At 39.0% G+C, this 24,395-nt stretch overlaps 1 protein-coding gene across 1 annotated transcript; it reads left to right on the top strand.

Annotated features, from left to right (window-relative positions):
* The first annotated feature begins 100 nt into the window (after positions 1–100).
* Positions 101–23,706, top strand: nherf1b (NHERF family PDZ scaffold protein 1b). The gene is made up of 6 exons (XM_077735061.1): positions 101–1,008; positions 15,267–15,437; positions 18,333–18,486; positions 20,585–20,628; positions 21,733–21,843; positions 22,586–23,706. Exons 1-6 carry the CDS (start codon positions 442–444, stop codon positions 22,721–22,723), a joined length of 1,185 nt encoding a protein of 394 aa, XP_077591187.1. The 5' UTR covers positions 101–441; the 3' UTR covers positions 22,724–23,706.
* Positions 23,707–24,395: the final 689 nt, after the last annotated feature.

Here is a 24,395-nt window from a genome sequence, read left to right as displayed (position 1 = left end):
AAATTAAGAAACAGGATTAGTTTCGTACTTGACGCGCTTGCGCTGTGCAAGTGTCCCCAATTGAATAGCCATTGCACTCTTTCCTATGGCGTTGCGGCTGCTTTGCATGCAGAGACCAGCTGGGCTGGTCCGTGAACGCACCTCCCTCTTCCTGAGTGGACTTTCTACTCGCGTCGTGGAGAGTCTGCTGACGGAGTTTTCTAGACAGGGACCTTCGCCCCCCACGCAAACCCAGTCGGACTTTAAACCCGTTACTCGGTGAAAGTGGAAAGAGCACCGAGTCATTTGTGGCACTTTTTTTTCTCCGCTTGACGCTCCTCCACTTGCACGAAGCGGCAGCATCCATCGCACGGGCCGGGTAAGCTCTACGAGTCTTTTTCTTTTTTGTTTCCACGGGTATCGAGCAACAGGTTGAGCTTCGGTCGAGAGAATTAAGCCACCATGCCGAGTAAAAACCAACACTTGCGTCCCCGGTTGTGCACGCTGGACAAAGGCGACAACGGATACGGCTTCCACCTCCACGGGGAGAAGGGGAAAACCGGGCAGTTTATCCGGCTAGTGGAGCCCGACAGTCCCGCTGAGTCCTCCGGGCTCCGCGCCGGGGACCGCTTGGTGTTTGTCAATGGGGACGATGTGGAGAACGAGAGCCACCAGCAAGTCGTTGGCCGCATCAGAGCCACTCCGGGACGGCTGGAGCTGATCGTGGTGGACCCGGACACGGAGCAACTGCTCAAGAAACACAACATCAAGTGTCTGAAGGAGTACGTCCATGATGGGATTCCGTTACCTTTCGACGAGGAAGGGGAAGAGGAGAAGGATGGGAAGGAGAAAGAGGAGGAGGAACAGGTCAAGGGGACGGAAAATGGAGATGAACGGCGAGCCGGGGAAGTTGAAGTGGAGGAGGAGGAGGAGCGGGGACGGGGGTCCAGGGGAAGCTCACCCGTAACGGACAGTAACGGAGAGATTCACGCGGACGTCCAAAGGAAGCTGAGCGTCAATTCAGACAAGGTGAGTCGCTTCAGCTACTTCTTACGCATGGGTGGCCAGGTCCGGTCCTCGAGAGCCCATATCCAGTCTGTTTTCTATGTCTCCCCCCACTAACACACATGAACCAAATAGACAGGATTGGTATGAAGCTTCTGGACAGCTTGTTGATGAGTTGATAGTTTGATTGCTAGAGGAGGGAGATTTGGAAAACAGACTTGATAAGGGCTCTTGAGGATTGGACTTGGCCACCTTAGGGGTGGCCAAACTGGTCCTCGAGGGCTGCGGTGGGTGCAGGTTTTTGTTCCAACCAACCCAGCCCAGACATTTTGACCAATGAGATTTCTGCAGAAAATAAGAAGTGACTGACTGCAATCCACTGATTGCACTTGTAGGACATCAGATTGGTGAAAAGGTGTCCACTTGATAGGTTGGAATGAAAACCTGCACCCATTGCGGCCGTTCGTGGAATAGTTTACAAGCTTTTGCAAATAGCTGCAAATAAATTCATTTTGTCAATTTTTCCCAACAATTTAGTTTATCACTTATCTTCGTCAGGTTCATTGGTAAACTGGACCAACATTTAGCTTACACTAAGTAGGAAGGTAAACCCAGGACTATTTGTCAGCCAATCACAGAGCACGTATATGTCCTGGACATAATATCGTAATGAATGACCTAAAATGCGTGTTTTGGAAAAGTTGGAGGAAGTTGGAGAGTCAAGAGAAATATTTCCGAACAGCTTAGCCCAAATATTTGAACTATGCTGTGTTATTTTCAATAATAATATGTAATTAGTAGTTCCTATTTGAGCAAATGCACTATTTTAGGAGTTTTCAACTGGTACCATAATCGATATACAAGCAGCACCAGTTCTCAGTTTTAAAAAGGTTGGTGACATCATCTTTCCTATGGTTTAACAGTGAGGCTGAATCATAAACAGTACTTCTTCTTCACATACTGCATGAGAGAAACCACATTGTAGAAGCACACATTTACATTGCAATTTTCCATAATGAAGATGTACCTAATGCTTTGGCAAGTGGGCGTACATTAAAAATGGAAGCTGGCAAAGTAGAAGTGGAAAAGTTTCAGGTGACATTTTGGAGTGAACCCTGCAAATGAGATTAAATGCTGAGTGTGACATGAAGAATAGCGTCTCTGTGTCCCAATTGTAATGTGCTGCAGCCACATGCAATGGGTGATCAGATAGAACAGACAATGCGGTTCATAAAAACAGAACAGAACCCGTCAACATCTTCCTTGCAAATGTTTTGGAAGGATGATATTTATGCCCCGTGTCTATATTTTAGCTCACCATACTTTAGATGTTCCACTCATTTGCACTGGAAGACGGAAAATGATCATTCAAGACCATGAAAGTTGAAAGATGAGCAAAAAAAAAATGCTGGTAACTCAATAGCTTAACTTGATTGTACGGTTAACTAGTGACAAATTAATTTTAATTCAAAGCAGGAGGATGAATGGACATGCATAATTGGACGTAAGAGCTTTGTGCGTATGTGGGTACATTTTCCCTTCACAGTGGCCACTTGTTACTGAAGCTGCTCCTATTTATTTTGTTCCCACGACTCGTCGGTGTGTGCGTTAGGCTGCATTAGGGCTCGTTTAAAAAGCCCTCGACGAAAAAGTATCTCCATTTACTGTGGAACATCTGTGTTTTGATGCATTATGGTTATTTACCCCCTAGGCTGTTTGTGTCTACGTCTGAGCTTTCAGTTTGCTTACATCGATGGTGATGGATGTGTGGATAAGGAGGTAAAATGACCTCAGCCACAAGCAAAATGTGTTTTTTTTCTCCCTATTTCTCTTTTTCAGTCCCACTGACCAACTATGAAATGTACATTAAGATGAATCTATGACAAAGGCTACAAATTTAAATAATTTCTAAGCATTGTTTTCACAAAAAAACACATTTTCCTCCAAACAACAAAAACAAAAAGTACTCGATTCACAATACCATCTTCTATTCTGTGAAAAAAAGTTAAGTTAAACATTTGAACGCCTACTGAAATCCTAATTAGTAATGTAACACTACATTATCCACCTATTTTCAACAATGCTTATCCATGTCAGTGTCGCAGGGTGCTGGAGACAATCTCAAATGACTTCAGTGAAGGCAGAGCACATGCAGAACTGGATGCCAATCAGTCATAGGGCACACACACACACACACACAAAGACAAAAAACATTCATAGTCATGAAAAAAAAACACTCAGTGGGAATCGAGCCCACACTGTCCACATCAAAGACAGGCAAATGAACCACTGCACTACCAGTGACTGTAAAATGCTAAAAATATAATAGAATTTGAGTCCGGTTCAGTTTATTTATTCATTCATCCTCTGTACTGCTTATCCTCAAAAAGGTTGCGGGGGGTGCTGGATCATACCTGAGCCAACTATGGGCACCAGGTGGGGTGTCAGCCAATTACGGAATGTCGGAGGAAACCGGACTACCCAGAGAAAACCCACGCAAGCCCGGGGAGAACACGCAAACTCCACACAGGAAGGACCTGGGATTCAACACTCAATCTCAGAACTGCGAGGCCGACGGGCTAAACATTTGGGTCAACTTGCTTTAATTTACTTTGGATAAAAAAGAAAATAAGCAGGAAAAAATACTTTAAATGGCTTTATTTTCATAATATTTTAGCCTGTGTATTGCATCCAACTCAATAGTGTTGTGTTCAAATATATTGGTTTTATACTATCATAAAAATATATTTAAATATTACAAAAAACTACCCAAACCACCCCCCCCCCCCCCCGCACCCTCCCAAAAAATAAATTTGTTGTTTTAATATAATTTTACTTTAACGAAAAATAATTTCTGCACTTGATATAATTTTCCACTCTAGAGCAGCAAAATCTTTAGTACCTGCCGAATAAGCAACAAATCGACCTTTGGAACCTGCTGTGAATTATTCCGCTTTTCTTTCATTGGCCGGTCAACTGTGCCTAATTTGACCTTCATTTTTATGTGCCTCCATACTCGTTCTTAACCTCACCTGTAGTATTTACACCATGCTCATAAATCCACTCCTCACGCAACATGATTGCATCTATGTAACCATGGAAGCCATGCATGATTCTCCACGGCTTCCGGAGTGGGCGGTACGCTTCGAACCCTCTTTTGTGTCACTTCAAAAACCAGACCAGACAGGCGGTGTTCAGACGTCAGTGTGTCGGCTAAACCAATGGTGTGTATGTGTGTGTGTGTGTGTACTAGTGAAAACAGGAATGCCAGACAGGATGTTGGGGTAAAATCCCAGGCTCTAGAGCTGTAGCAAAAACCTAATCTGAGATGAATAGAACATGGAGACACTAAATTCTCTACATTATCCCTTCTGCTTGATCTGTACTTGTGCAGCCTCTACTTTGCGCAGACTCACACGTGCTCCTTGTAGCTGTCAAAAAGTAGTAGTTTGTGGTGAAAATCCCAAATGTTATGCCTCTTAGCCTCAGGTCCAACTGAATTGTATTGGAAACAGTGTGTCAAAAGTAAACACATGAAAAAGCAGGGCGTGATCAAACAACACGACTGCACAGTACACAAGTAGTGTCTTGTTAAATCGCTCCAATAGAAGAATATTGTTCTATTCACCCTAGTTTGTTAAATATGGTATTGACAGGGAAAGAGAACCATTTGGAAGCCCAAAAACATGAAGAAAATGGTATAGTAACTTTGTTGTTTGGCACTTTTCCAAAATCTGAGGTTAAAACCAGCGGTTCCCTAGTTCCGTGACTTTTTCATGTCGCAAAGACAGTAATCTTCTTCTGGTTTAAATGGTAGTTGGAAAACCAATCAATTCGGGCGTGACTGCCTCCTTCTACAAAGTTATCCTTGTGCCTGGAGCTAGATATGACATTCAACAAGACACAAATGAAAATAAATTATTATATATATACAGCGTGTCTCAAAAAAATGTACTCACTTTTAGAATAAAATGTACTCACAAAGTGAGTACATTTTTTGATACACCCTGTATATACATATATATATATATATATATATATATATATATATATATATATATATATATATATATATATATATATATATATATATATATATATATATATATATATATATATATATATATATATATATATATATATATATATATATATATATATATATATATATATATATATATATATATATATATATATATATATATATATATATATATATATATATATATATATATATATATATATATATATATATAAGCTGTTTCAGTGGCTATTAAGTGATACATTGCTAGGGTTGCTATGGCAATGGCAAGCAGTCAAATGAAAAACCTGTAATGGGAATCTATTGCCTTGTCAATCGGAATACCTGATTGGTTCGGTATTCTGGCATTGACTTAACATGAATAAATGAACACAAAACCATTTCATTCATTCTACCCTATAGTGGTGCGAAATTGGACTGTATCATGAGATGCAATTGTTACATAGTTGTCTATTTCAAAATAAAAAGGCCAACATATTTCCAGGAGACATAGAAATTTTGGTATGTGAGTGTAGAATGCACTGTATGTCCTTTGTGTTTAAATGATAATGCCGTTCCAGGAGGGAAAACAGTTGGTGATTCTTATCAGAGTTGACCTTTTTTCACACAAATCACACACCATTTGCAGCATTTAAGGGAATGCCTTGAGGAAGAGCCAGATAAGGTTTTAGAATCATAAAAGGGCAACTTTTAATGATCATTTTCCTCAGTAGCCATTATAAAACAATTGTGAATATTACTATTATTGTAATTAACTTTTCAAGTCGATATTGATAGTTGATAAATATTCAACCGGCCCACTATACATGTTTTTGGATGTGGGAGGAAACCAGAATACCCGGAGAAAACCCACACAAGCCCGGGGGGAAAATGCAAACTCCACGCCGAACCCTTGACCCCAGAACTGTAAGGTCGACATATCCATATCGATATATTTTGTTTGTGTCCCGTGTACTGAACAATTTAAGAGATAAGACAGCAAGTACAATGACATAAAACATGAGAAATAATAAAAGTTAACAGCTATAGATACAGAAAGGTTAAATATTAGACAAGGTTCAAAGTAAACAGAAATTCCTGCTGATTGTGTGTTTGTTCGTTTGTGTATGACGAAAGCAGGCATTATTTTCATATCACACATATTGACATATTGACGTAAATGTGTTGAAAGGGCTTGTGTTCACATGGTTGCACATATGTGCGCTAGTGTTTTTTTTTTGTGACTTCACGTGCGCTTGATAACATTTAAGGAGTCACCCTCAAGCTAGTGTTGATTGGGGTAATGGTCCATACTAAAGTTTGCGTGAGAATGGATTATGCAACAAGCCATTTAGAAGTATTGAATTATGTATAATAATCATATCAAGCATTTCATGACCCCTTATATGCCAAGCCATTTTGGTGTTCCTTTGATTTGATTAATTTTGTGATTGATTGCAAACTCCATATAATATATACTTATAATATTGTCTTGGGTGGCATTAAATGAGTCAGTGAAATATTCAATAATGTACACAGTTATGAGGATTTTTGGAACAAAAGAAAATATAATGAAATAACTCATAATAATAAAGAGCTGAAAGTTTGAATAAAAAACCCTAAAACCGGACAGACTTGTAATATTTGATGCCTTCAAGCAAACAAATATTATCCAGCTAAGTAAACAAGCTACCAAACCAAGCGAGCTGACCAAAGTCACGTTCACGTGCAATATTTAATATTTCATTTTCAATACCTGTCAGAGCCAAGTTATCACTGTGGAGTATAGTACATACAATCTCCTAGTGCTCCTAGTGATACTAAACAACTTAAAATGACTTTGGATTCTTATTTTAGATGATAAAAAATCGAATGAAAATAAAAAATATATAGGTAAACTATGAGTTTTAATCTCAGGAATACAAAAAAATCCCAATAAAATATCATTTAACTTGTGTCAAATATTCCTCCAACATGTTTCTACTTATTGAAAAAAATATATGATGAAATATTGCGACAGATTGGCCTTTACATGACTTTTCAAATATTACAAAATGGCAACTGATGAGTCCTGTAAAACAATGGTTGTGACTCATTTAAAGTAAGCACAGTGTTTTCCAAAAAATAGTTTACATGAAGTAATGCAAACATTTCTTCTCAATTTGTCACTTATGCAAATCATCCTACAAGGTGTCACTAATACGACTTAGTGACGCCAATCCAAACATCAGCTCTACTGTAGTGTTGTAGGTTCAAAGCCACTGCCCCCCAGGCATGGCTTGAAACCTGGGCCTCGTGTCCAAGTGTGTAAAAACAGGTGGGTGTGTTTCTGGTGATAGTGATTTTGTCGCTACCGGAGTGAGCGTCCACAATGCCACATTCCATTCTGCTAAAGGTTCACCACCCCGGCCGGACAATAAGCGGGAGTGCCGCACCCTGCCGGGGGGTGGAGGGGGAAATGACTTGCTGCTCACCCTGAAATAGACTAACCCCTACTTGTCCTCAGTTCCCATCTTATAATAGAGACATGTTACAGTATATTCATATATTCATTCATTTTCCATACCCCAATCCTCACTAGTGATAAACACAAGCTACTGTATATGACAATTTTTTTGCAATGATAATAAGATCAGATGATGATAATGACAGTTATTTTCCTGCCACCAAAAAATCTAAATAGACCAGAAATGGGCAAACTACGGCCCGTGGGCCATATACGGCCCGCGAGGCGTTTTAATTCGTCCCGAGGACGTTGTCCAAATATTTATTTATTCATTTCTCCAAGATGGCGCCGTCAGGCGGAAGCCAGTGGCAGTAGCTCGGTCCAGTCTAATTTGTTTTTCGTGTTTTACAGCCCCTCTATCTTTTTTTAAAAATTAAATTTTAATATTTCTTAATACATTCCTTTTTACTTTACTTTGTACTTTATACTTTTTACTTGAATGATGAGTGATGAGTATGTAAATACTTTAGTCCTTTTTTTCTGTTTATGTTTCATATGTACTGTTAACGGATGCACTTTTTTATATGTATCGTATCTTGTGCTGACCCGGCCCATCTCTCAAATTTTTAAAGTCAATGTGACCCCCGGGCTCCCCCCTGAAATAGACTATTAGAAACACCTACCGTCATATTCAATGCACTTCTTCCACTGCTAACTGGAACAACAATAAAACTACCCAACCTGTTCTACTGCTTATCCTGCTTATCTGGTCAGGTTTAGCTAGAGCCTATTCCAAGGGACTTTAGGCCAAATGTAGGATTCACCCTGGTCAGCATTTTCTCACAAGGCACACTTACACTAATAAACATTCACTTGCTCATTAACATGGAATACTTAGAGTATACGCTTGAGTACCTGTAGTGTGACACCATTAATTTTGGTGAGATACATTGGGGCGTATTCTAAAATGCCTTTCTATTTTATCTCAACATGTATACCGATACTTTGTCTTCCTGCTTGTCCCCCTCTTGCATGAATGTAAGAGTTGCATTTGTGAGCTTGAAGGTCAAAAAAGAACTTATGTTGGGGGGAACCCACTGGGAGACAGGAAGACAGGCTGAGGAGATAAAACTTGTTGTTCGATAGGACTAAGCTGTCAATCTGTGGCAGGTCACCTTAGTGCATTTAAAATAAGAAGACGGGCTGCAGACAGGACCTGAAAGTAGACTTCTTGATACTCCAATCTATGGATCAATATCTCCTTATTTTGTCTTATCACAGTTTCTAACCCTGCTGTGTTGACTGACGCTGGTTGTCTATTTACAGGCCTTTCCCCCTACGGTGTCTATTGTAATGGGAACCCTCTCAAGAATGTTTCTTTAGTGTCTATTGTCGAGTTTGTACCATCCATGAAAGTTGGGGACAGTAGCTTGCTTTGTTTCTTTCCTCTCGCTGCCTCACAGCTGATCAAATGGTCCAGCTTGAAATCCAACACCCCCGTGCCGCTCCATGCACTCAAGGGGACAAAACATACAGTGTTGTGCTTTAAAAAAAGAGACCAAATTCACAATGGTTAGACCCATCAAACATTTAGATATTGTTAATCTGTGCCAAAAACAACGCGTGACAATCACAAGGCCCGCCTGCCGATCGTGGCGTCACCGCCACCTCGCTGGCGGAACGTCACTACGTGGTTGTTCTCGATGCTGATCAAAAGAAGCTAAAGTTGCCGGAGGAGGGGGTGGGAATGGGAGGAGAATAAGCGATTAAAGGGACTCGAAAGAGTGACCAGCTGAGCATGACAGCTTCACTAACAGCACCGCTTACTGTAGCAGCTGCTGGCACAGAAGGAGGCCGATTGATATTGTGACAAAGACAACAACCTAGAATGAGATTTGTCAATTCTTGTTTTTTTTTTCCACAGTTAGGCATGTTGTGTTGGACTAAAGCCCACAATTAGATATGTTTCACATTGTGTGCATGGCTGTCCTGCAGTTGCACACGTTTTAACGGTAGAATGAGTGGCAGCCCCTTCACAAACAACACAAACACACTTTTTGGCACACACACAAACCGCAGCCTGCTTCCTCTACAGCTGCCCTTGTAGCTAAAAGTACACACTTTTGTGAAGTTTTTACACATTTTGGTGCATTCCGTCGAGAAGAACTAGGAGATGAGGATGGAAAAGTTCAGATTGTGTGAAAGGGAAACTGCAACAAAATGGGATGTCCGATTCAAAGAGGCAACATTGTGGCTTGTGTGTTTGGAGAATATAAAACGAGGACTGGCATTGTTCTGGTATGATTGGTATTCAACACAAGGTCTCTGTTTTTTGATGCCAAAGCCTGCTCAAATTGTTCGAGAACTGCACACAGGCTATTTCATTAGGTACACCATTAAAATAGAGAATTTACAATGTTAAAATTATTTATGTCAGGACACTTTTCAACTTAATATTCATGCAAAAAGAACATACTCAATACTTTTGGATTGACTCTTTCAGTGTTTGTTCCCTGCTGGAATTATTATTATATTTTTTAATCATAAAATTGCTCCAAAATTAAGAGGAAGTGAGTCAAAATATGCAGACACCCACAAAAATGCCTCAAAATCACCCCCAAGTGACCTAGAAAATGCCTTAAATTTAACAGGATATGATTTGGGCATATAGCACCATCAATGGTAGTCAATAAGTAAGCAGGAAATGTCACAAATTAATCCATCTCTACTACTATTAACTGTAAAATCAATTTATTCCCATGACCAAAAAATGTCTGATGACCTCTGAAAGTACCAAAAACAAATCAATAACTGAGTGTGTTGTTTTAATATATTGGTTTATTTAGCAACTATGTTATTGTTATCATTTTAAAATCAACTTTTCTCATACAGCTCAATCAATTTTGAATTTAATGTATGTAAAAGAACTGAATTTTCTACTTTTCTCTAAATTATGTAATAGTGCTAACATGGTGGAAATTCGTTTTTCCTGGTTTTTAGTACAATATCACTTCCTGCTACAAATAATTAACTCATGGAAAGTGTACTTTGTGAATGAAACAAAAACCTGAATACTTTCAAAGTGCATCTATCAAAATTAAGCATATTTCATTTTCTTCCCCCTGATAGCACAAAATTCTAAATATGCTAAACATTAACTAAATCATATTATTCACTTTCAGTTTGGGATATTCCTATAAATTGCCCATAAAATTAAACTTCAGTTTACATGTCACTTAAGCATTGTAAAAATTACAATAAAGAATTTGTCATATTTTCTTTTCAAGTGTCAATCATCCACAAAACGGACAAAATAACTTGCATTCTTCCCTTAATATCGAATTGCGTGCTCTTTTTTCTCAACATTGCTTTGTCAATGTGTACCATAAAGAACAATGCAAACATTTCAATGCATTGTTACAAGTATAAACACGTTGTGCTTGATTTTCTATAAGGCTTTTGCTATTTTTTCCTCCAGCAACATTTTTTGTCTGTCCTGCTGGTATTTACCTCCTGCTGTGTAAAAACAGAAAACAGCCCGGGAAGGTGAAGCGATCTCCTGGTAGCTAGTGAGTGACAGATTAGAAACGGATTAGGAAAATACTCAGTTCGTTACAGTCTTAATTGGATTACTTGTCCCCCCAGATGTTGTCTGGTCACAGTCAGGATATGTTATGGTTACTCCCTCCAGTTCAGCTTGATTACATAGATTTTGTTCCCTCTTTTGATTTAAAATATACTGTGTTTGATTTTAGGTGGTCCATTATTTATTAATTTTTATGGACATGTTCTTTGCCGTTAAACTCTCTTTAAAATTAAGGTGTTTTTGTGGTGCGGGGTTTCTACATTTCAAGGTTTGTGTTTATATTTTTGCTTTGATGCCAGGAAGTTGGTCAGAGTAGAAAGGAAGCATTTTGAGAGAAGATGTGTCAACAGTTCCTGTTCAACGCTTCCCTTTGTGTGTGAACCTACACTATAGCCAATTTCAATCCTGTCATTGAATTTGAACAGTAGATATTTTACTAGTACAATGAATGCATCATAACCAATGATTCGATCATTTAAACGTACCATTATTGAATATTATGGCATAGGAAAGTGGCTTTCTTTTATCCGGACCAAATAATGTTTTTTCTGGACTTTTTTTTGGTACGGTTTTTGTTCACATTGCAATTTTTGCAAGCGATCCAGGATTTGACTACAAGACAACACATGTGCAACATTTTTTGAATCATTGGACCAAATTGTCTGGCTGTGTGATTACACAATAAAATATGGATGTAAACAATCATAGAGCTCCAATATAGGTTTTATATTGATACATTTTAAACGATGAGGCGATTTTCTGTGTAAATTTCTAGAAGACATTCTGTCTCCATGTCAAGAGCCGACCCATATTAGCTGATATACTGGTAACCAAACAACATTTCTGATAAAGCCTGTAGCTAGAGGTTGTAAAATCACATGCAAATAGGTGTGTGATCTCAACATTGAGTTGGTCGCTTCCTGCTCCCATTGGAAGCAAAGAGAGACCACCTTTCCGGTGAGGCCTCGGACCGCCTATTTGGTCTGTACCGTAATTCGCTGGTTTGTATTCACACCAGCCCAAAAAAGTGCAAAAATACATGAATGGATACACCTTTAGTCCAATTCCGCAATGATGCTCTTGTATACATTTACATATTTTAAATGTAGTTCCATATAAGAGCTATATATGAAAATGTCAATTACAAAGACAAAAATACTCCGTTTTGTAGTAGTTTGTAGTCCATTAGTTTATTCACCTGTATATCACACATACTTAACAATAATATATAAAAACAATCCTGAAACAAAAGGATCTTTGACTTTCTGAAACAGTTTGTCGTCATGAATCACTGCTTTGATTATCTCTCAGCGAGTGATAAGTTTCTTTCATTTTATCTCATTGGATTGCATGTGAAAAAGTTGCTAGTTCTTAATTAACTTTACACTCCCCTCAATGCTCTCTTTTCATTGCTTTAAAACGTCGGGTACATCTGAACGAGCCCTGGGCTTTGTTTGCCAAATTGCTGCCATGCACCTGCAATGAGCACATCAATAAAGATAACTGCCGGGAGTAATGAGCAGTAAAACCACGTCAGCGTGTCCTTCTCAGTCACCTTCATGGCTTTTGTGTGTTCAGCAAAATTCCACTCATTGCAGTCATGCTAGGGATTTTTTTAAGCAGTTTTTCTACTATTTATTTAAAGGAGTAGGGTGGTGAAAAGTATTGAAAAGTGTCAAAGTATATCAATTGAAATATTGTATTTTGGATATGATATTGGCTTGCAAAAAGTATCAAAAGTACTCATTTTTCTTTGCACAATTACCGATGAACAGAAACGAGTTGTCATGGTGTATATTTGATTTGCACTATTCTTAATAGTAATAGAGGATATTTTGGTATTCTTGTCATTAACTCATTGGCTACTTAATTTTCATTCAATGTGTACTTGTCAAACTCATTTAAAGACTTTTAATTTACCTTTTTAAGAGCCAGTATTAGTGATACTGTCAGGGTTTATTAAAAACTAACATTTATTTAGGATTTTTTTTTATTTATGTTATATAGCAAATGGTATCGCATTGAACATTTTTGTATGGTGACACCAATACAAAAAAGGAACTGTAAATCATTGCTATCATTTACACTAATTTTGAATACCATTTCCTGCCAAGTACGCAAACTGATAACATATCAACCTCGTACTGTGCATCATTTGTACTCGTACAAATAATACTGATACTTCACACAGATACCAGTTCACCAGTCTTATATACACAATGATATAATTATTATCAGAGTTGAAGATTACTACTTCTGGAAAGTACAGTAATACCTCGATTATCACGGTTAATGGGGTAGTGAAGCAGCGATAACCAAAGCGCCAAGTAGCAAGGTGTCTCTGTACTACAAAATACATCCTTGTTCCAAATAAAAGTATTTGTTTGTTCAGTGCATCCCAACAGTCATTTTTTGTCATGAAAGCAAAAGTTGCTTACTGATGATAAAGTATGACTACTTGGGTTTGCAGAGTTAAGAAGAAAAAGACAAACATATGTCATTTTTAGCAAACTTACTGTCCTCAAGACAGTACGTACTTTCCATATCTCATTTAACAGAAACGATTCATGAGGCAAGAACGCTGACAAACACGATGATTCAGGACCGTATAATTGAACATTAACCCCAAGAAGATAGGATAAAAAGGTGGGCCTCATTGCTCTCTTATGTGCTGTGAACGTTAGAAATCGGCTTCACACTTGAAGTAAATGATGACAAATCTTAGACAATCATTTTAGTGTAATGATTGACCTGCCGGTTTAAAGTCCAAAGTACTAGTACCAACTGCACATTAGATCACCACTTCAAAACATGTTGTGTGCACACACAGTTGGCAATTGACGCCAGTAAAGATGCTTATTTAGTGTTGCTGTTGACAACAAAGTGATTTCAGTGTAAATACAAAGTATACTGACATGATAGTACATCCTTAAAAGAATAGACATAGAAAGAGCAATTCGGGTTATATCCACATAAATCAAGGGTTAACATTAGATTAGATTAGATGACTTTATTCATCTTGTATTTGGGAAATGTCACTGTCACAGTAGCAAGAGGGTGAGAATACAGACACAGAAAAAGATATTTTAGACCTAAATAAATAGGTAATAAATAACAGGTCGTTTGTGCCTTGAAATTGCTCCAGCACCCTGCTACCCTTAAGGGGATGAGCACTACAGATGATAGCTGTATTTATTTTGTTTTTAATGCTTGTGTGCCTCCAAAAATAATCTTCAATCGACAGGAGCTAAATGAGAATCTAGATGACATTCCCATTTGAGAGGTAATTTTATAATTAGGTACAATAAAATAGATAAATGGTATGAATGGATTACTAGAGTGGTGATTTTATTTTTCCTTCTTGTAGGTTGACTTTATTTATAATGGTGCTTTCACAACAGTCACAGCTATACCAACGTTCTTTACAGAACACATGAAAGGGACAAAAAAAAATGACCATAATCTTAGTTTTCAATAAAGTCCAATGACCAAAAAGTTTGAATGCCATGCTTGCTTCTCTATGGAAAGGTTATGAGTCAGCTATAATTAGAGATTGCCCATTTTTCTCTCTGACAGAGGGCAATAGTAGCTCGGTCACAGTGTTAAAGGTTACCCTGACCTGACTCTCCAATGCCATGTTATACTTACAATCTAATACTGCTTCAATTTAAAATATATTCAAGTGTTCTCAGCTATATAAAGAAACTGCATCATCAACGGAAGGGAGGTCCAGGGATTTAGGAGGTTTTTTCCTGGATGACAATAACGCGTCCTGCCATCTCGGAGGGAGACAGAACAAGGCGAAGGTGGTCAGAGGTCCACACCCAGAATCTATTGTACTCATTAGCTCCTGATACACACCGGAAGCAGTCCCTTCCTCAAGTGCCCCTTTGGTCACCCCTCCTCAGAACATGCCTCCAATCACTAGCCTCCATTCAAGAATCCCTTCCTTCCTGATGTGGAGTCACGTGATCTCAAAGTGCAGTTTTCTTTTACTGAGGCATGTTACAAACACAATACTAGAGTATATCAGCATGCAGCAACGTCCTGCATGTTCGACCTGGGTATTATATTCATGGTTAACGATTCCCTGGAGCTCTCAGTCATCTTTGTGCCTCTTGTTCTTCACGAGCAGACACCCATGGTTGGGGAATTGAAAATTCATTAGAGCTGACATACACAGAGCGTACTGAAAATAATTGCTTCATTGCTCTTCTGTCCCCTTGCAGGAGGTGATCCCAGAGCTCCGACCACGTCTTTGTGTGATCCGGCGAGAGGCAAACGGATATGGCTTCAACCTGCACAGTGAGAGGGCGAGGCCTGGCCAGTACATCAGAGCTGTGGATGAAAACTCCCCTGCAGAGAAGGCAGGCCTATTGCCCAAAGACAGGATAGTGCAGGTACTTAATGACTGACTACCACAAAGCCAATCCTTGAAAGAAAAAGTTCAGTTCTGGAGAGCCACTTTTCAGTCTGTTTTCCATGTCTCCCTTGACTAATACACCTGAATCAAATCATCCGGATCGGTATAAAGCTTCTGGACACCTTGCTGGTGAGTTGATCATTTGATTCAGGTGTACTAAAGGAGGGAGATATGGAAAACAGACTGGATAGGGACTCTCGAGGACCGGATTTGGACACCCCTGGGTTATATCATTTCATGTTTGTAGGTATGCATTGAAGATTAGGTCAAAGAAAATTGTGAGATCGAAGGGAATCCCTAACACATTTTTACTCCCTGTTAAAACTATGGATATGGAAGTGAAAATTAGGAATCAAGGGGCGGTTTAAACACATTTTACAATTGTAAAATTCAACGATTTTAAGGCAATTTTTAGGCAATATTATGTGTGCGTCTTACACATGGAGCCGGATTATATGCAACTTAATACAGTAATTAAAAAAAAACACAAATGGCCCTTCAAAAAAACTCTATTACGAATGGAGATTCAACACATAATGTGTTGAATTAGGTAGCGAGTAACCAGTGCTACAAAACAAGGATACTTGTAACATATGTTTAAATCAGAGTTTTGAAATGTTTAGGCAGCATAATAATGGCACCTCAATTCCTCACACTGCACCTTGTTTTTAAGTTTAGTAACTAAAAAGGAATGTGAGCCAACAGCCACTCTGTGAGGTCTTTAATTCCCTGGAGTGTAATTGTCTAACCTCTGAATAATCAGTCTTATAAAGAGTCTGGGGTATGTGCTACAGTATTCACTCTGTCAGGCTTGGAGACTTGGCTGTTTTTAATCCCCCCCACGACCAAAGTATAATTGACTCTTTCAGTACTATTGACAATGATAGACGTCCAGTAATGTGGTTTTTATAAACTAAAGTTCTGAAGGAATTTATCACTGGTTTACATCCAATCCTTTTCAAGTGGGAGATTGGCAGTGAATGAGCGAAGATTCATTTGCTGGCAAAACAAATGTTTTTGCACAATATTTTTTTTCAGGTTCCTGCCATGAAAACGGTCTCAATTAAATCTTGCTTAGATTGATCTATGTAATATTTTCGTACTGTATGTATGGACCAATCCAGTTTACTGAATGTAAAAAGGACCAAAAAGTATGGAGGGGGGCGTTATTCAAATGTTGTATCTTATATGTTGATATTTTGATTGAAAAAGTACTTGATACTCCGCAAATCTGACTAAAAATACGTCTTCAAATTTGTGTTTTCATCAGGGATTTGTTGTCATAGGGGAAATTGGATTTTGCCCTACTGCAGATAGCTTTTCTTTAAGTATTATTATCAAGTTGAACATTTTTTAATTGGTTTTGTGATCATTTCATGGTGGAAAAACTCTTATGTTCACCCATGCATCCCATTTCTATATTGCATGTTCTCATTAGGATTAAAGTAAGCTCAAGTCTATGTCGCCAGCCAAACTCAAGGCTTTTTTCTGACTCTGGTTTGAACCTCAACTCATGCTTCCTGTGTGGGGTTTGCGTTGGTTTTCTCCGGATTTTCTGACTTCCTCCTGCATTCCAGAAAATCTAAACTAAAGATGAAATAAATCCAGCAGTGTGAATTTGAGTGTGAAAGTGAGTGTGAACAGCTCTTTGTTTTGCTTTGTGATAGCAACCAGTCCAGTGTGTAAGATGGGATAGAGGCTCCAACTCACCCATGCCTACAAGCTGTATAGAAAATGGTAGAAAGACTTTTAAACATTTAAACAATTACCCTGTTAACAAATAACCAATGTACACAATATAAAAATCGCACTCATTTGGAAGATATTAAAGAATTAGAATGTTAGAATTCTTGTTGACTAAACTATACATTAATTGTCGTCAAATTTTAATTTGGCCCGGTGGTTAGCACGTCGGCCTCACTGTTCTGGGGTCCTGGGTTCAAATCCAGGTCACGTCCACCTGTGTGGAGTTTGCATGTTCTCCCCAGCCCTGTGTGGGTTTCTTCTGGGTACTCCAGTTTCCTCCCACATTCCCAAAACATGCATGGTAGGCTGATTGGACACTCTAAATAGCCCCTAGTATGGATATGAGTGTGCATGGTTGTCCGTCTCCTTGTGCCCTGTGATTGGCTGTCCCCCGATTCAGGCCTAGAGTCAGCTGAAATAAGCTCCAGCACCCTCTGCGACCCAAATGAGGATCAATCAGTTCAGAAAATGAGATGAGATGAGGTTTTAGTATTCATACAAGTGTAGAATCAAAATAAAGAAGGCGATGCATGAAGCATGAAATGTTTGCATGGATTTAATGAGTCCTGGTGAGGGGCTTCAAGTCCCCCCCTAAGAGCCCCAGACAGCCTCACCACCCACTGAGGAATGGGGCTTTGTGGGAGCGGGCCGCCATTGTTGCTGCTATTACTGGCCAGGCTACTATTGTCTAGCTTCCTCTGTAGGACTGCCTTAGACAAGCAGGTCCACCCTATGACGCAATTACCCACGCACACATTCTCCATCAGACACTTCTCACGTTTTCCCAGGGTGATTTCATCCCACTGACTCAAAAGCTAGGCCTTCACACAAAACTCACTGTCACAGGACAGAGTAACTATGGTAAACAGAGCAGTTATATTTGATGGAAAAAAAGCAGTGGAAGCACATATTTGTTTGTACAAGTTGCTGTACTAAAGAACTTGTTTATGTACATCCATTTTCTCTCAGACTCAGGATTTCCTGACCTCGGGGAGACAAAGTGATAATATTGACAAAGAAATCCTGTGCGGAAAACAAAGAAAATGCTGACGATATTTTTAATCTCGGTGTGTGTGTGTGTGTGTGTGTGTGTGTGTGTGTGTGTGTGTGTGTGTGTGTTCCTCAGGTGAACGGTGTAACTGTGGAGGGCAAAACCCACTCGGAGGTGGTGGCGACCATTAAAGCTGGCGGAGATGAGGCCCGCCTACTCGTGGTGGACCCCACTACGGATGATTTTTTCAAGAGGTGCCGAGTGGTCCCCACCTTGGACCATTTGACAGGTGAGAGGCCAGAACATAGCCTAGAATTGAGCCATCACTCTTTTCTGCTGACTAGGTGATTAACTTTATGGGTTGTCCTCGGGTTTTCAGCACTAAAAAGCAGGACTTTGTCCAATTAAGTTGCCCTTATCGATGGTCGTTATCAGTAAAAACCTATCTAGTCATGTTTTTTTTTTAAAAGACACCTCTACTAAAGAGAAGAGGTGGGAATCTCTGTGTATGTCATGATACAATACGATTTGTGATACATAATCATTTCTCAAAATGTGGTAATATCGCAATTATCAATGTATTTGTCAGGAAATCATTCTGCAATATTCAATTAACTAATAACAATTATCAACTAATAACTAACTACAAAATTACCATTTGTTTACATAAATATGCTCAATGATTTTGGTCCTTTAACTCGCTAAGTGAAGTACTGAGCCCAATCTAAAGTCTTTATTGTATTTCACCGCAAATGTAGAGTATTTTTTTCATTCCGTTCTTCAACAATTCACATTCACACTTGTACCTACTAGCAATTTAGAGGGTTAAACTAGCCTACTCTGCATGTTGGGATGTGGGTAGAACCAGGAGTACCCGGAGAAAACCCACAAAAGAGACGGACAAAAATGTACGCTCACACTCGTACCTAGGAGCAATTTAGGTGGTACAACCAGCCTACTCTGCATGTTGGGATGTGGGAAGAACCAGAGAAAACCCACAAAATCCCAGGGGGAAACATGCAAACTCCACGCAGTAAGGACCGACATGGGATTGAACCCTCGACACCTGAACTGTGATGCTAAACACTCACCCGCCAGGCTGCTATTTCGACTATAGTTATCTTATATTAACAGATTCCAGTTTTAGCCTGTACAATTCTCTGTAAAATGACAATTTTCCATGAACTAGCATTTCAATTGTCAACTGTGGAAAAAGATAAACAGTATTTGGTGCAGCTTTGCTACGATTCTGACACAATAAGCAACTTCTCCATGATCAAAACAGCACAACACAATAAAAAAAAGTGAATACAGTCACAACAATTGAAACCAAAATACACTCATACCTCCCAACCTTTCAGTGTCATGAGCTGTACTCGCCAAAGCCCCTAAGTGGAGCCCTCGCACAGTCGACCATGTGCGAGTACCATACCACCACATAATCCAACTTTGCTCCCAGACACTCCTTATTGGTGCTCATAGACGTTGGCATGGCAACCTGCGAGCAAAAAGAAAGAAATGCATTCAACAGAGAAAATATTTATTTTAGAGATACTGCACATTTTTTTCATCATATTCTCCCAAAGCCTAAGCAGCATGCGAGTCTACAAGCTGATTGGTGAAGCGTTTAGAGGCCCAGTGAGAACTAAAAGAACTTCTGGAGCGTTTCCATGACGGTCCCATACCCCCTGTCTTTCATTAAAACTCCAAGTACGCCGTAGGGAAGATATTCTAGTCAGGCGTTTCCCAGGTAACTGGTTGTTTTTCGCACGCTGCCTACTCAGAGGGCACCTGCCCACGCTGTCTCTTACGGCGTTTCAGCACACACACACTGACATACGCTGTCCAGCCAGAACTTTTGTTTGGTTTCCAAGGAGCTCACTCCGAGTGGCCTCTCCGCTTAGAGCTGCGTTTGGAACATGGAGAGGCTATTTTCTAAACCACGCACACCCGTTTAATCTTACACCCACACACACTCATACTCTACATAGACAGGGAGAAACAGATTAATAGTGAAGGACTAGTTATTATCTTCTTTAATAGGCCATCATCAGACGTATAAAGAAACCTAGGAGATGGAAGGTAAGGGATGTTTTCAATGCTGTGTATTAGAGATTAGGATATGAATGATATACTATGGCAGATCAAAAAAAATGTGGGACATTTCAAAGGTTCGGTTAACCTTTCCCGGGTAGAAAAGCAGCAGCAAACATGTCATTGAAGACATACCATGTGTGAATAATAGATAATGTTCTCATCCCTCTGCAATGTGATGAGGATTATATCGAGGGTCCAAAAGGCAAACATGATGACTTCAAGTGGAAGTATCGCAATACAGTAAAGTAAAGATTGTTAAAGTAACATTTATCTCATTTTTATGCTTACAGGTCCACTTCCAGAGCCTGGTGTTAATGGAGGCATGGAGGAGAAGGTGAGATGCTCTAAAATGTTCAAATTTGACCAAAAAAATGTCACTAAAACGGCATTGGTGCTTTGAGTTATTAATTGCTGAATTCCACTTGGATTAAGTGTATTTTCCTGTGATTGTCTTCAGTATGTACTGCACAGTAGAGAAGGTCCCCGCCCTTTTGTTCCATTAAAAAAGGACTTTATACATTTACCCAAAAAGCTAGAACTAAGTTAAAAAGCACTTTAGGTCAATGCATTTTATTCGTAAAAAAAAATGTGTGAATGTGTGTCCAAAAAGTATGTTGTATAATGTCGACTTTTAGGAAAAGTTGATGCTATAAACATTTATTCCATTTGAACTGGCAGTTGAAATAGATTGGACGCTTTTTGGTGAAGAAAAAAAGCACATGATTAGACGTTTATCATCATCAACTACAGTGAAAAATTCCACTTTCCTGTTAGCTCAGAACTCAGTATGCAGTATTCAAGGTCCTCAATTGTTACATAACTAACTAATGAGCCCAACAGTGTTACACAAGGTCGTCTGTTTGGTGGACTTTGTAGACTTTAGATGGGTGGTGGTTTTGGTTAAAAATTTGTGGAGTTGGACAGGTTTACAGGCTTAAGTTTAGAAGGGTTGTTCTTCCTCAATAGCAATGCAAAGTCCTCTTAAAGTCGTCATATCAGCTCATTTGGGATAATGAGTGCCGTAAAAAGACGGAAACGTGACTTTTTAAAGCATTAAATGCTTGCAGGAAACGCGTGTCAGGGTGTCATAAACTTCAGTGATACTTTGCACTAATGAATTCCACTTCAAACGCACCGATGCTTTGAATTAAACTTGGAATCCCTCCTTATATTTTCATCCAAACATTTTCACCAACAAATTCATCATTCTTGTCATTTTTGGGGGTTCTTGTTCATAGAAACATCATTAAAAAAAAACTGACAGCCACATTAAAGCTGTTATAAGCCTAGGGCTGCCCTCTTGCGGTGGGTTTTAGTACTCCAACATGGCTGGATTTTCTTTTTCTTTTCTCCTAGCAATGTCCAAATGTGAAATAATTTAAATTAATGCAGTTTTTAGCAAATTACGTGGATTTATTTCCTTTTTTTGTGCTGCCAGGTGAACGGCAGAGGAAGTGAAAGGGACTCCAAGGTGTCAGTCAGCCCTTCTCCATCAAACGCCTCATCCAATGCCTCACTGACAAGCCCAACCGCAAGCACCCCACCTGAGGTATGTCAAAATACATTTATTAATCATATCATATAATCAGTGGCCATACACCTTGACATAAAATTTTCCCAGTCGTGAAAATGTGAAGTCAAGAAGTCTTTAACTAGATAGGAGCCTATCCCAGCCAACTATGGGCTTCAGGTGGGGGACACTCTGCATTCATTAGTGGCCAGCCAATCGCAGGGCACATTCTAAAAATATCATATGATCCATTATTTATATGGGCGGCCCGGCGGATGAGTGATTTGCGTGTCAGTATGGGGTCACGGGTTCGAATCCAGGTCGGTCCTCCTGTGTGGAGTTTGCATGTTCTACCTGGGCCTGTGTGGGTTTTCTCTGGGTACTCCGCTTTGCTCCCACATTCCAAAAAATGCATGGTAGGCTGATTGGGCACTCTAAATTACACCTAGGTATGAGCGTGAGCATGAATGGTCACCCGTCTCTTCATGAACTGTGATTGGCTGACCACCAGTTTAGGGTGTCCCCCACCCCGTGCCCTAAGTCAGCTGAGATAGGCTCCAGCACCCCCGCAGCATCTGTGAGGATCTAGAAAATTATTTTATTGATAATTGCTGTTTTATTTCTTTTTTAATGACCCAAAAAAACATTGAAAAGCTGTCCACTTTCTCTGAAAGCTTCAAATGGGCACCCTGATAGTTTTTGTATCTTTGGCTTAAATTGAAATTATTGTCTTAAATTAGTATAATTCAACATGGAAGTCTTTTTTTTGTCCTACCTGTAGGGCGCGGGAACTGAGGGCTTCCCAGCTCTGCACATGAGCCTTCAACAGGTGAAAGAAATGGCCCATCAGAAACGCTCCAATAAGAGAGCCCCAGCCATGGATTGGACCAAGAAAAACGAACTATTCAGCAACCTATAGGGCCTTTTTCAGCTGACCTGATAAACGACACCTACAACAACGGCATTTTGAGTTGCAAAGATTCTCACAATGATCAGAAAACCCCTTTGGAAAAAAAATGCTGTTGTATACTCCTCATTATCAAACAAAATGATATTCCACAAATATGTACTACTAACCATGAACGACAACTGAACTCTGTTGAATGTGTGTATGCATAATTGTGTGTATGTGTGTGTGTGTGTGTGTGTGTGTGTGTGTGTGTGTGTGTGTGTGTGTGTGTGTGTGTGTGTGTGTGTGTGTGTGTGTGTGTGTGTGTGTGTATGCCTGCTGCTACACTCGCTCACCTGACAATCAGCTTATCGTCAATAGTTTAGTTCATGATATGATCAGTCTTATTGGATCAAAAGTCTTATCATATATTTCTATTATATTGCTAACAATCATTTGCGTAGATATTTGCTTCTAATAATAGCACACCTGATTACATGTTAGTAAAATTTGACGATATATTAATTAAAATAGAATAAATTCTATCATTGTTTTTCAATAATAGGGTTTAACTGGTTAAAAAAAATACACGCTATAATAGCTTTAAACAGGGATGATTCTCAAAGAGGCTTCTATTATAAATGTATATATCATATACCGTGTATATTTTTTATGTTTTTTGATAGAATCAACTGCAAAATGAAAGTGTGATGTGCTAAAGCTCCTTATGTTTTAGTCCGTGATGGACATGACTCAATTTAGACTACAAACATGTCTTTCTGCTTATTTAAAATATCTTCTTTTGTGAAAATTTCAATCATTGTAGTCAGTGAAAAATTGTCTAAGTCTTTAAAAAAAAAAAAAAAAGGCTTGCGCTTATCGAGAATACACGCTTTTGTCAAATATGGCTATTATTTTCCAAATGAATGATGGACTCATGTGAAGTTGTACAAGCTAGCCTTTGTAAGCACTGGGTGAAGAGTCTCTATTGTAATAAAGCATTATCTAATGAACTTTGTGTTTATTTACAATTAAATATATACTAATACATTTGCTCCTGCATTAAAATCACATGCTTTATCACTAATATATTGCTCTTAGACTTGCTCTACAGTTAAATAAATACTTTTACTTAATCCATATCTAGGGTGTCAGACTCGGTTTGGTTCGCGGGCCGCTTTAACGTCAACTCGATTTCACGTGGACTGGACCTTTTAAGATATAATATTTCGATTTTATTTTTTTATAAATGGATTAAAAGAACTCGATTAAAAGCCTTGAATATTCAGTTTTTTTTATAGATGTAAAACAATGTTTATTTTAGCTTTTTTTTGTATATTTTTAGATTTTACAAAATGATTTTTAAACTAAAAACACAGAAAAAAGGGATTAAAAAATACAATTATTGATTTCAAAGGGGTAAATCAGGAAATTTAAATGAATCTATACTATTCATCTTAATTTGATCCTAAAACAAAAAGTCGGCACTCATGATTTACTTTCCCGGGCCGCACAAAATGATTCGTCGGGCCAGATTTGGCCCCCGGGCCGCCACTTTGACACCCGTAATCTATATAGTTAACTAAAACCTCCAGGATATGAAAGAATAAACAAAAAAAATTTGAACACAACTTTATAGTCACTGTTCAGGCTGACAGTTTGAAGACTATTCTAATCAGATTGCCTTTCACCCACCAAGGAC

The sequence above is a fragment of the Stigmatopora nigra genome, chromosome 15 (assembly GCF_051989575.1).
Source record: "Stigmatopora nigra isolate UIUO_SnigA chromosome 15, RoL_Snig_1.1, whole genome shotgun sequence".
Lineage (NCBI taxonomy): Eukaryota > Metazoa > Chordata > Actinopteri > Syngnathiformes > Syngnathidae > Stigmatopora > Stigmatopora nigra.
The sequence above is the reverse complement of the archived record's forward strand: the minus strand, read 5'-3'. Positions and strand labels throughout refer to the sequence as shown.

What these genes read in the sequence shown, in the direction of transcription:
- nherf1b (XM_077735061.1), top strand. Translation starts at nt 442, where the DNA reads ATGCCGAGTAAAAACCAACACTTGCGTCCCCGGTTGTGCACGCTGGAC. An exon ending in TGAGCGTCAATTCAGACAAG is followed by an intron (nt 1,009 to 15,266) that starts GTGAGTCGCTTC and finishes GTCCCCTTGCAG; the next exon opens with GAGGTGATCCCAGAGCTCCG. An exon ending in ATGGAGGCATGGAGGAGAAG is followed by an intron (nt 20,629 to 21,732) that starts GTGAGATGCTCT and finishes TTGTGCTGCCAG; the next exon opens with GTGAACGGCAGAGGAAGTGA.